This window comes from Saccopteryx leptura, chromosome 3 (genome assembly GCF_036850995.1).
Source record: "Saccopteryx leptura isolate mSacLep1 chromosome 3, mSacLep1_pri_phased_curated, whole genome shotgun sequence".
In the NCBI taxonomy this organism is placed as follows: Eukaryota; Metazoa; Chordata; class Mammalia; order Chiroptera; family Emballonuridae; genus Saccopteryx; species Saccopteryx leptura.
The window spans coordinates 101,605,661-101,616,769 of NC_089505.1; the positions used below are offsets into that span (position 1 = coordinate 101,605,661).

At 42.1% G+C, this 11,109-nt stretch overlaps 1 protein-coding gene across 1 annotated transcript; it reads right to left on the reverse strand.

Annotated features, from left to right (window-relative positions):
- Positions 1-1,855: 1,855 nt before the first annotated feature.
- On the reverse strand, positions 1,856-11,105 carry SYF2 (SYF2 pre-mRNA splicing factor). The gene is made up of 7 exons (XM_066372056.1): positions 11,018-11,105; positions 10,678-10,788; positions 5,691-5,816; positions 5,094-5,211; positions 4,653-4,743; positions 3,350-3,448; positions 1,856-2,597 (listed from the first exon to the last, which is right to left on the reverse strand). Exons 1-7 carry the CDS (start codon positions 11,042-11,044, stop codon positions 2,432-2,434), a joined length of 738 nt encoding a protein of 245 aa, XP_066228153.1. The 5' UTR covers positions 11,045-11,105; the 3' UTR covers positions 1,856-2,431.
- Between the last annotated feature and the right edge of the window lie 4 nt (positions 11,106-11,109).

The following is an 11,109-nucleotide window of genomic DNA, read 5'->3' on the forward strand; positions in this document are numbered from 1 at the left end:
CCAGAACTGTAACATTTGACTACCTGTAACACCATGCCAGTCTTGGGAAGCAAGAGTTTCACCAGAAATTTTACCACAAACACACAAGAAAAGATCAGGGTTCTGATTGGTGATGAAGAAGGAATTGGACAGGCAACTAAGAGGTCTGCAAGCTACTCTTGCATTCTTAAAATAAACCCTGCTGGCTCACAGTGAATTCTTTTATTTATTTTTGTTTGTTTTGTTGTTGTTGTTTTGTTGTTGTTTTTCTTAAGTTGGAAACAGGGAGGCAGTCAGATAGACTCCCGCATGCGACCGGCCGGGATCTATCCGGCACGCCTACCAGGGGGCGTGCCCATCTGAGGTGTCGCTCTGTTGCAACCAGAGCCATTCTAGCACCTGAGGCAGAGGCCACAGAGCCATCCTCAGCACCCGGGCCAACCTTGCTCCAATGGAGCCTTGGCTGCAGGAGGGAAAGAGAGAGACAGAGAGGAAGGAGAGAGGGAGGGGTGGAGCAGATGGGCGCTTCTCCTGTGTGCCCTGGCCGGGAATCGAACCCAGGACGCCTGCACGCCAGGCCGACGCTCTACCACTGAGCCAACCAGCCAGGGCTCAGTGAATTCTTTTAAATACATTGCCAGATTAAAGTTGACAGTTTTTTTGAAGTTGATTTTTTAAGGCTATTGTGACATTCAGGATCAAAGATTTGAACTAAGGTATAGAAGGATAGAAATATATTCACTATATTTTCAGAGGTGGTATCAAGGCCCTGTGACCAGACCTAAGTAACTGCACCTAGAAGTGCCAGGAGAGGAAAACAGTGAAAAGAGAAATTGAAAGTACTGCATAACCTGACCTGTGGTGGCGCAGTGGATAAAACATCAACCTCGAACACTGAGGTTGCCGGTTCAAAATCTTGCACTTGTCTGGGCAAGGCACATATGGGAGTTGATGCTTCCTGCTCCTCCCCCCTTTCTCTCTCTCTCCTCTCTAAAATATATATATTTTAAAGTACTGCAGATTCAAAAGAGGATAATGACCTGTGCTATTAAGTTAAAATTGCCTTTAAACACTAAAGCTAAAATATTTGTGAAATCTTCTGAGTTTCAAATTTCTCTTAATTTGGAATATCCTAATTATGTGTTTAGCATTTTAGTCACCAAGTAGGAGAAATTATACCAATCTCTCTGCACTTGCTATGACAATAGTCTTGTGGTATTTTTAAAGTATCTGAAAAATACATACTGAAATACTTAGATAAAATTATACAGCTAGTATTTGCTTCAAAAGAACATAGGAGTCCTGGCCAAATAGTTCAGTTGGTTAGATAATTTTCCTGATACTCAGAGGTTGCTGGTTTGATCCCCAAAGAACATACAGGAACAGATCAATATTTGTTTCTCTCTCCCTTCCTTCCTCTCTCTAGTCAATTTTCAAAATTTAAACGTGTGTGTGTGTGTGTGTATGAGTCATGGAGGGGAAAGTAGATAGAAATAAAGATGAAATGATATTGACCACCTGGCCTGTGGTGGTCCAGTGGATACAGCATCAACCTGGAACACTGAAGTTGTCAGGTTTGAAGCCCTGGGCTTGCCCAGTCAAGGTACATATGACAAGCAATCAATGAACATCTAAAGTGAGGCAACTAGGAGTTGATATTTCTCATTCCATACCCCACCCCTACCCCCTCTTTAAAATCAGTAAAAAAAAATATTGATCATGAGATGACTAAAGCTGCATATTGGGGATTGGGGTTCTTTGTATTCTTCTTTGGAATATGTTTGGAACTTCCCATAATAAAAAAAAATTTTAAGTTTATGGAATATAAGCATCTATGTCTGTATATATGCAAACTTTTTTAATGATTACCAGAAGGTTTAGTAGAGATTTTATTCCACAGGATATTTGCTTTGTAGAAGTGAGCAGTACATGGTCAATATTCACGGAAGAGTAGTTCTGTTACTGCCTGAACTTGGTCATAAGCAGCCCTGGGTACAGCCTCCAGTAGCCACTGCCACCATCCTCATCACCGTCCCTACATCCAGAGTCCACAACCCCAAATGGTTCCTGAGTCCAGTTCTAGATTCCATCAAATTCATAACATTATTCAAAATGACAATGTTTGGTACCAGCAACCTTAAGCCAAAAATGCTTCAAAGATTAAACAATCACACATTTAAAATACATAGAAAAATAATATAATTAGAATTTATACAAAGTAGATTATTATAAAACAAGTACACTACAAGAAATACATCTTATATCCAAGCACATAAATTTAGAAATATACATGGAAATATATGTTTAAGGAAAAAAAACATTTATTTTTCAATGCTGAGTGGGAAGGCATAGACTGAGTTGTTTACTGGTATAACTTGGAAGAGAATTGCAATTTGCTAGCAGAAATTTTCACTCCCTCGTTAAGCTTCTAAAAACAGTTCCTGAAGGGAGATCAGACGGCTGTTCCTCTTTCCAAGTTCTGTTTAATTTCAGCTGTATATTTCCCATAGAATCTTTCTGCCTTCTTGTTGAATTTGGCATTCCTTTCATTAATGTAATCAATATCTGCATCATCGTTATAAGGTCGTCTCCGGCTATATTTGTCTCGTTTTTCAATTCTGAGTGAAAAAGAAAATCATTTACAAAATGTAAAATTTGCCTTCTTTTTTGGTCTTAATAGAACATGGCCAAACAGCTAAGAATAGAATCAGTTAGAATAGCACACTGCAGCAGGTTGTGGGGAGCCATTTTCAAGAAAATCAAATTAAAACTGCTAATTAACAGCACAATCACGGGTAAGAACCATGAAATCCAGTAATATATATAAACTCATCCTCAGAATGCCTCCAAAGGTACAATAACGAAACTAGACATATGAAGTACTACTTAAAAGAACATGATTCCAGTAATAATTACATTAATAATAACCATAGCTAATAAAAAGTACACAGCATCTGATACACACTATTCTTAATATTTCACGTGTTAACTCCTAAAATACAAATTCATTCTATCTGCCTGATATTTACATCAGTAATAAGATATACAAATGTAATGGAGGTAAATTTACCAGAACACTCTTACTTCAAACCAAATAGCAGAGCAGTTACTAAATAAAAGTTCTTGAAGAATAATTTTCTTTAGACCTTTCCCTGCTTCAATTATAGCAATTCAATCTTATCAATATTTTGATTCTCCATTCCAAATCATATGGTCTCAACCCAAACTTACTGTTTGTCCCCAAAGCCACTATATATGCTGAGTCAGAAATTAGCAAGTATAATGTCTATCTGTTCAACTCATTCTAGTTCATTATGTCCATTTTGACATTAATCATTTAAAATTTCATACTGCTCTACTGAGTACTTACTGTTTTTCCAGATCTGTGACCATCCTATCAATTTCCTGTGTGGAAGGCACATGTGTTCCATGAAGAAGACTGTTGGATGTTGGGAAAAACTCTTCTCCACTGAAAAGACAGCAACATGGACTTAGAGTAACATTACACGTGCTTCCCATTCTCAAATTTCAAACTAAACAACCATTCATGATGAGAGATAAAATATATATTTACTGTTGGATCCTCCCTTAACTTAAAAAAATAATACAGAATTGGAAGACACCTAATCAATCACTTTCACCTCCTTTCTATAGATGAAAGAGGCAAGAGCCAGAGGTCAAAGGACTTGCTTCCAAGTCAAGTTACTTGTCTTTCCACTAAAGCTGGGGTCAGCAAGCTACCCCATCTGTCTTTGTCAACAGTTTACTGGGAAACAGCCATGCCCATTTGTTTGTATGTCCTCTATGCAACTTTCACATCACAACCGCAGAGCTGAGTAGTTGTGACAGAGACCACATAGTCCACAAAGCCTAAAATGTTTATCTGATCCCCTACAAAAATAAAGTTCACGCATGCTGGCACTAAAGCATTCTGCCTCCTAAACTAATATCTGAGTGACTATGATCACCTGGGTATTAACCACTCAACACCCAGTCTTAGAATGCCCAGCTAGAGCCCTGGCCAGGTAGCTCAGTTAGTTAGAGCATCATGCCAATATACCAAGGCTGTGGGTTTAAACTCTAGTCAGGGCACATATAAGATTCAACCAATGAATGCATAAATAAGTGGGACAACACACTGCCGTTTCTCTCTCTCACTCTGCCTCTCTCCCTATTCTCTCTCAAAGCAATCAATAAATAAAATTTAAAAAAAGAATGCCCAGCTAGAAAGATAACCAGGTGGTGAGCTTAACTGTAGTGGAGAGAGCAATAAATAGGGTTGTGAAGATTAGAAATCAGCCTGGCCTGTGATGGCGCAGTGGATAAAGTGTCGACCTGAAATGCTGAGGTCACAGGTTTAAAACTCAGGCTTGCCCAGTCAAGGCACATAAGGGAAGCGACTACTACAAGTTGATGCTTCCAGCTCCTCCCCTGCCTTTCTCTCTCTCTATCCACTCTCTAAAATCAATAAAATCTTTAAAAGTAAATAAATAATAAAATCAATAAACAAAATCTTTAAATAACTTTTTAAAAAGATCAGAAATCATTCCTAGACAGCTGTCTGATAACCCACACATAAGCATTACCTAAGCATTACTTATGTACACACACACAAACGTATCTACATCACCTCAGGGTGGGAAAAATAACTGGCATTAATCCTGTCAACTTACTGCTTTTCTCTCAGACTCTCATATGTTTCCATGTCAGGTTTGATCTGTTTGGTCAACCGATGATACTGGCGTAACTGGGCAGCGGCATAATCTAAAAATAAAGTGAGAATCAGAGATCGTGTACTTCCTTGTTTGGTTGCTACCACTCAGAAAAAATAATTATTATTAGCAGTATATGCACAAGACACCAATCTAAGCATAGCCTCTATCCTGAAGGTGCTACTACTAATACAAGCTTTGATTAATTTTACCACAAAGAATAAGAAAACCCAGCCGACTGAAGTACAGCCTTTCCTGCTGCCCCAGGAGACAGATTTGTACTGTTTTGCGTTTACACCCTTTACAGAAGAACCCTGGCAGGCCTATCCTTTCATAAACCAGAAACCCGGAAGGCAATGCTTATCTCACAGACTCAATCAACAAAATAAAAGCCAATTTCACCTGAAAATCCCAGGTCGGGGTTTTTCCTCTTCTTTTTCCTCTCCCATCGCTCTGCGTCTTCTGCACTGATCTCCAACAGCTTCACTTTCTCATAGTCCTCCCCTCTCGCGGCACATTCCTAAAACAATGGGAATAACTGGAAACTTACAATGACGATACAAGAAATTATTTGATCCATTTTAAATCAAGAAATATCGAATAAAGACATCTAGCAATACGTTTAAAGTAACAATATTCAAAGAACACTCAGGAATCTGCTGTGGTATATAAGAAATAAGCACAATGACATAAAGACAACACTTGTTCAACATTTATCAAGTGTCAGACCCTGTTTTAAATGTTTTACATGCACTGACTCATTTAATTTATAATTAACTCAATTATCATTATAGTCCTCATTTTACAGATGAGAAAACAGAGGCACAGACAGGTTCAACAACTCACCCAAAATGCTGCAGCTAGTAAAAAGCAGAACCAAGATCAGAACTCTGACTGTCTGGCTCCAGAACCAGAGAAAAAAAACAGCATATTCTACTGGATCACTACAACAGAAAACTTGAGTAACCCCTTTATGAAGACAGCAAAGGAGTTCCTAACCTTTTTCTTTTCTTCTTCTTGTAGTTCCCACTCCAAACGAGCTTTTTTGGCTTCCCAATTTGCAGGTAACTTAAGTCTTTTATCTTCTTCCACAACTTCTTGGTGATTTAATTTACGGGCTTCATTCTAAAACCGTAACACAAAAGTTTGAAGCTGAAACACCAAAATCAGTCCAAAGAGATCTTGCCTTCTTTGAAGTTCAGGGAAGACACATTAACGAGGGAACCCCATTTTATCCTAAAAGCAACAGAGAGCCATCAAAAGGTTTTAAGCAAGGGAACTAACTGCCTAACTGCATTTGTACAGACTCAAGAAAAGTGTTGGGCTGTACCGGTTTGCTGTTCCAGAGGCCTGGCAGTGAATGTCCACTTTGCCTCTGTATGGCCCCTTAGGGTTGGATGGAACAGGTTTCAAAGTAGCGAAACATACAGTGGCATCAACCAACAACTATATATGGCATGGAAAAATATTAAATCACATGATTAGAAAGATGTTCTACTTTCAATTCTCTTTTAATCCTGATTAATTGATGGGGAAAACTTCAATTTGGGGCTGGGGCTTTAATACCTATATTAAATATCTCTACTCTTTTCAAGTCACCCCTCCCTTTTAAAAAAATTTACTGACTTTTAGAGAGAGAGAGAGAATCACCAATTTGTTGTTCCACTTATCCATGCATTCATTGGTTGATTCTTGTATGTGCCCAAACTAGGGATTGAACCCATACGTTGGTATATCAGGATGATGCTCTATCCAATTGAGCTACCTGGCCAGGGCCCCTCCTCCTTTATAAATATTTTAAAAACTAAATAAAATGTCTATTTGAATTACTTTGTGAAAAGTCTGTTTTAAAATAAATTTACCTAGCCCTGACTGGATAGCTCACTTGGTTAGAACAACATCCCAATACACAGAAGTTGTTGGTTCAATCCCCAATCAGGACAAATACAAGAAGAGATTAATGTTTCTGTCTCTCTCTCTCTCCACTCCTCTCTCTCTCTAAGATCAATAAATAAAAATTAAAAATAAATAAACCTAACTGCATAAAACAAAAATGAGTATATCATCTTAGAACAAATTAAGACTGATGTTTCTTAAGTCACTGGCTGGTGGCAGTCAGTCCAGGAAGTCATGCTCCTAATTTCCAACCATATGTTCATTTACATAGTCCGTCCAAGTAAATATTTCATTTACACAGTTCGTCCAAGTAATATTGTGTTTATTAGATTAATGTTTGAGGGCAAAGAGATATACTTTTCTCAACTACCATCCCTCATTTACTCTGGACTCTGGCAATGCCTTCCAGGTGAAGACACCAAGAACACACCTGAAGTCCAACATTGTGTTTACAGCACTGAAGGAAGACACAGCAAACCATACGGAACTAAGGGGTTTCGGTGAGAGTGTGTTCGGAGGGGCTAGCTGTAGGCTTGGGTTGTACCAGGCGACTGGGGTAAAAATTCAAAGAATGGTTGTGCCCTGGACTGACACTGTCAGAAAACTTATCTTAAATTTTTACAGCCTGACATGTGGTGGCACAGTGAATAAAGTGTTGGCCTGCTGAGGTCACCGGTTTGAAACCCCGAGCTTATCTGAACAAGGCACATATGGAAGATGACACTTCTTGCTCCTCCGCCACTTCTAGCTCTCTCTTTCTCTCTCTCCTCGCTCTATAAATGAATAAATAGCCTGACCAGGCGGTGGCGCAGTGGATAGAGCGTCGGACTGGGATGCAGAGGACCCACAGTTTAAAACCTCAAGGTCACCGGCTTGAGCGCAGAGACAGACTCCTGCATGTGCCCCAACCAGGATCCACCTGGCAGGCCAACTAGGTGCAATGCTCGACCCATCTGGGGTGGTGTTGCTCTGTTGCTCAGCAACTGAGCTCTTCTTAGTGCCCGAGGCAGAGATCATGGTGCCATCCTCAGCACCCAAGGCCAACTTGCCCCAAGCCAGCCATGGCTGCAGAAGGGGAAGATAGAGAGAGAGAGAGAAGCGAGAGAGGGAGGGGTGGAGAAGCAAATGGATGCTTCTGTGTGCCCTGACTGGGAATTGAACCCGAGACATCCACACACAGGGACAACGCTCTATCATTGAGCCAACTGGCCAGGGCTTTTTTTTTTTAAGATTTTTAAAAATTTATTCATTTTAGAGAAAAGAAAGGGAGAGAAGTGGGGGAAGAAACAGGAAGCATCAACTCCCATATATACCCTGACATATGTGCCTTGCTACCCAGGCAAGCCTGGGGTTTCGAACCAGCAACGTCAGCATTCCAGGTTGATGCTTTATCCACTGCGCCACCACAGATCAGGTGATAGGAGACAACTTTATAGCTAGAAATTATACTGTTGTAAATGCCATACTAGAGGTAGGAACAAAGAGCCTCCGGAGTACAGAGGAGAGAGTAATACAGTATGGGGGGCTCCAGGGAGTGCCTCACAGGAGACACCTAAACTACTGTTTAAAAGATGAGTAAGGTGTTATCAGACAAAGAAGTTGGAGGAAGAAATACCCAAGCAGAAGGAACAAATGCACAGGAAGAGAATTTGTATTAGGGGTAAGAGTCCAGGAAACAACTGGCTGCAATTGGAACTGAGAAAGAAAAAAAGCAGCTCTTGAATATTTCAACCTGAAGTGGCCTTATAGCCCAGGTGCGGTTCCACAAAACCCCAACATCACTGACTATTGGGGTGAGACAAAAACAAGAAAGTATACGATTTCTGATTCTCACTTTATTTTTAGATTATGCCGCTGCCCAGTTACGCCAGTATCATCGGTTGACCAAACAGATCAAACCTGACATAGAAACATATGAGAGACTGAGAGAAAAGCAGTAAGTTGACAGGATTAATGCCAGTTATTTTTCCCACCCTGAGGTGATGTAGATACGTTTGTATGTGTGATTTTAGGCTTTGTGGACTATGTGGTCTCTGTCACAACTACTCAGCTCTGCTGTTGTGATGTGAAAGCTGCATAGAGGACATACAAACAAATGGGCATGGCTGTTTCCCAGTAAAACTATTGACAAAGACAGATGGGGTAGCTTGCTGACCCCAGCTTTAGTGGAAAGACAAGTAACTTGACTTGGAAGCAAGTCCTTTAACCTCTGGCCCTTGTGTACATAAGTAATGCTTAAGTAATGCTTATGTGTGGGTTATCAGACAGCTGTCTAAGAATGATTTCTGATCTTTTTTAAAGTTATTTAAAGATTTTGTTTACTGATTTTATTATACATTTACTTTTAAAGATTTTATTTATTGCCCTGGCCGGTTGGCTCAGTGGTAGAGCATCGGCCTGGCGTGCAGAAGTCCCGGGTTCGATTCCCGGCCAGGGCACACAGGAGAAGCGCCCATCTGCTTCTCCACCCCTCCCCCTCTCCTTCCTCTCTGTCTCTCTCTTCCCCTCCCACAGCTGAGGCTTCATTGGAGCAAAGTTGGCCCGGGCACTGAGGATGGCTCCATGGCCTCTGCCTCAGGTGCTAGAATGGCTCTGGATGCAACAGAGCAATGCCCCAGATGGGCAGAGCATCACGGCCTGGTGGGCATGCCGGGTGGATCCCAGTCGGGTGCATGCGGGAGTCTGTCTGACTGCTTCCCTGTTTCTAACTTCAGAAAAATACACACACACACAAAAAAAAAGATTTTATTTATTGATTTTAGAGAGTAGATAGAGAGAGAGAAAGGCAGGGGAGGAGCTGGAAGCATCAACTTGTAGTAGTCGCTTCCCTTATGTGCCTTGACTGGGCAAGCCTGAGTTTTAAACCTGTGACCTCAGCATTTCAGGTCGACACTTTATCCACTGCGCCATCACAGGCCAGGCTGATTTCTAATCTTCACAACCCTATTTATTGCTCTCTCCACTACAGTTAAGCTCACCACCTGGTTATCTTTCTAGCTGGGCATTCTTTTTTTAAATTTTATTTATTGATTGCTTTGAGAGAGAATAGGGAGAGAGGCAGAGTGAGAGAGAGAAATGGCAGTGTGTTGTCCCACTTATTTATGCATTCATTGGTTGAATCTTATATGTGCCCTGACTGGAGTTCAAACCCACAGCCTTGGTATATTGGCATGATGCTCTAACTAACTGAGCTACCTGGCCAGGGCTCTAGCTGGGCATTCTAAGACTGGGTGTTGAGTGGTTAATACCCAGGTGGTCATAGTCACTCAGATATTAGTTTAGGAGGCAGAATGCTTTAGTGCCAGCATGCGTGAACTTTATTTTTGTAGAGGACCAGATAATAAACTAGATTTTTTTTTCAGTATGAAAATTCACTCGGCCCTTCCTATCTGCAAGTTTCGCAACCACAGATTCAATCAACCGCAATCTAAAACAGTATTTTCACAAACCCAACCGCGGATCACAAATACAGCCAACCTTGACCTGTAGTGGTGCCATGGATGAAACACAGACCTGGAATGTTTAGGTCGAGGGTTGTGAATACTGGGCTTGCCCAATCAAGGCACATAGGATAAGCAACTACTATGAGCTGATACTTCCCACTCCTCCCCCCCCCCCCCCGCTCTCCCCTCTCTAAAACCAATAAGCAAAATCTCAACAAAAAAACAAAAACAGCTGACCCCTGAACAACGACGCGCGGGTTGGGGTGCTGCCTCCACACAGTGGAAAATCCGCGTATAACTAATACTGTTTTCACTTTGTGCGATTGGTTGAATCTAAATAAGAAAGGGCCTACTGAAGAGTCCAAAATTATCTACCGGCAGAGAGTAACCGCCCCTAACCCTGGCGTTGTTCAAGGGCCAACCGTATTTTCAAAAGTGCTTACAATGTGCTGCCAGGGTTGCGAACCACCGGGATGGTTCTTGCATCCAGCTCTACGGGTCTGTTAGGCAAGCTGATGAGACTTCCTCGTCTCCCTACCACCACCACAACCACCACACACACACACACAAACACACACACACACACACGCACACATGCACACACGCAGGGGCGTGATCAGTATCAGGTCTCAGCTGGGGATACTCACCCGCTTCAGATGCAGCTCCCGGAATTTGCGCAGTCTCTGCTCGCGCTTCTGGGCGGCCAGCTCCGCCGCCGCAGCGAGCGGCTGCTCCTCCTCTGAGCTGTCCACCAGCACCTGCGACAAGGAGGACCCGCTGTTGGCAAGGCAGGCTCAGCTTCTCCCGCGGTTGCCTAGGCCGATTCCCAGCGGGTCCCGACAGGCCGCGCCGAGCCCTCGCTGCCGACCCCGACTCCAGTGTCTACTCCTCCCTAGCCCGGCACCCAAGCATCCCCTCCACCTTTTGCCCCTCTCCCACAGGAACTCTCCCCGACAAAAACCCCTGAGTTGAGCCAGTGTCACTTACCTTCTCGGTTAGAACCGCAGCGGCCATCACAACCTTATACTCTCCACTTCCGGCAACAGCACAGCACTTCCGCCGATTATAATTTACAATAC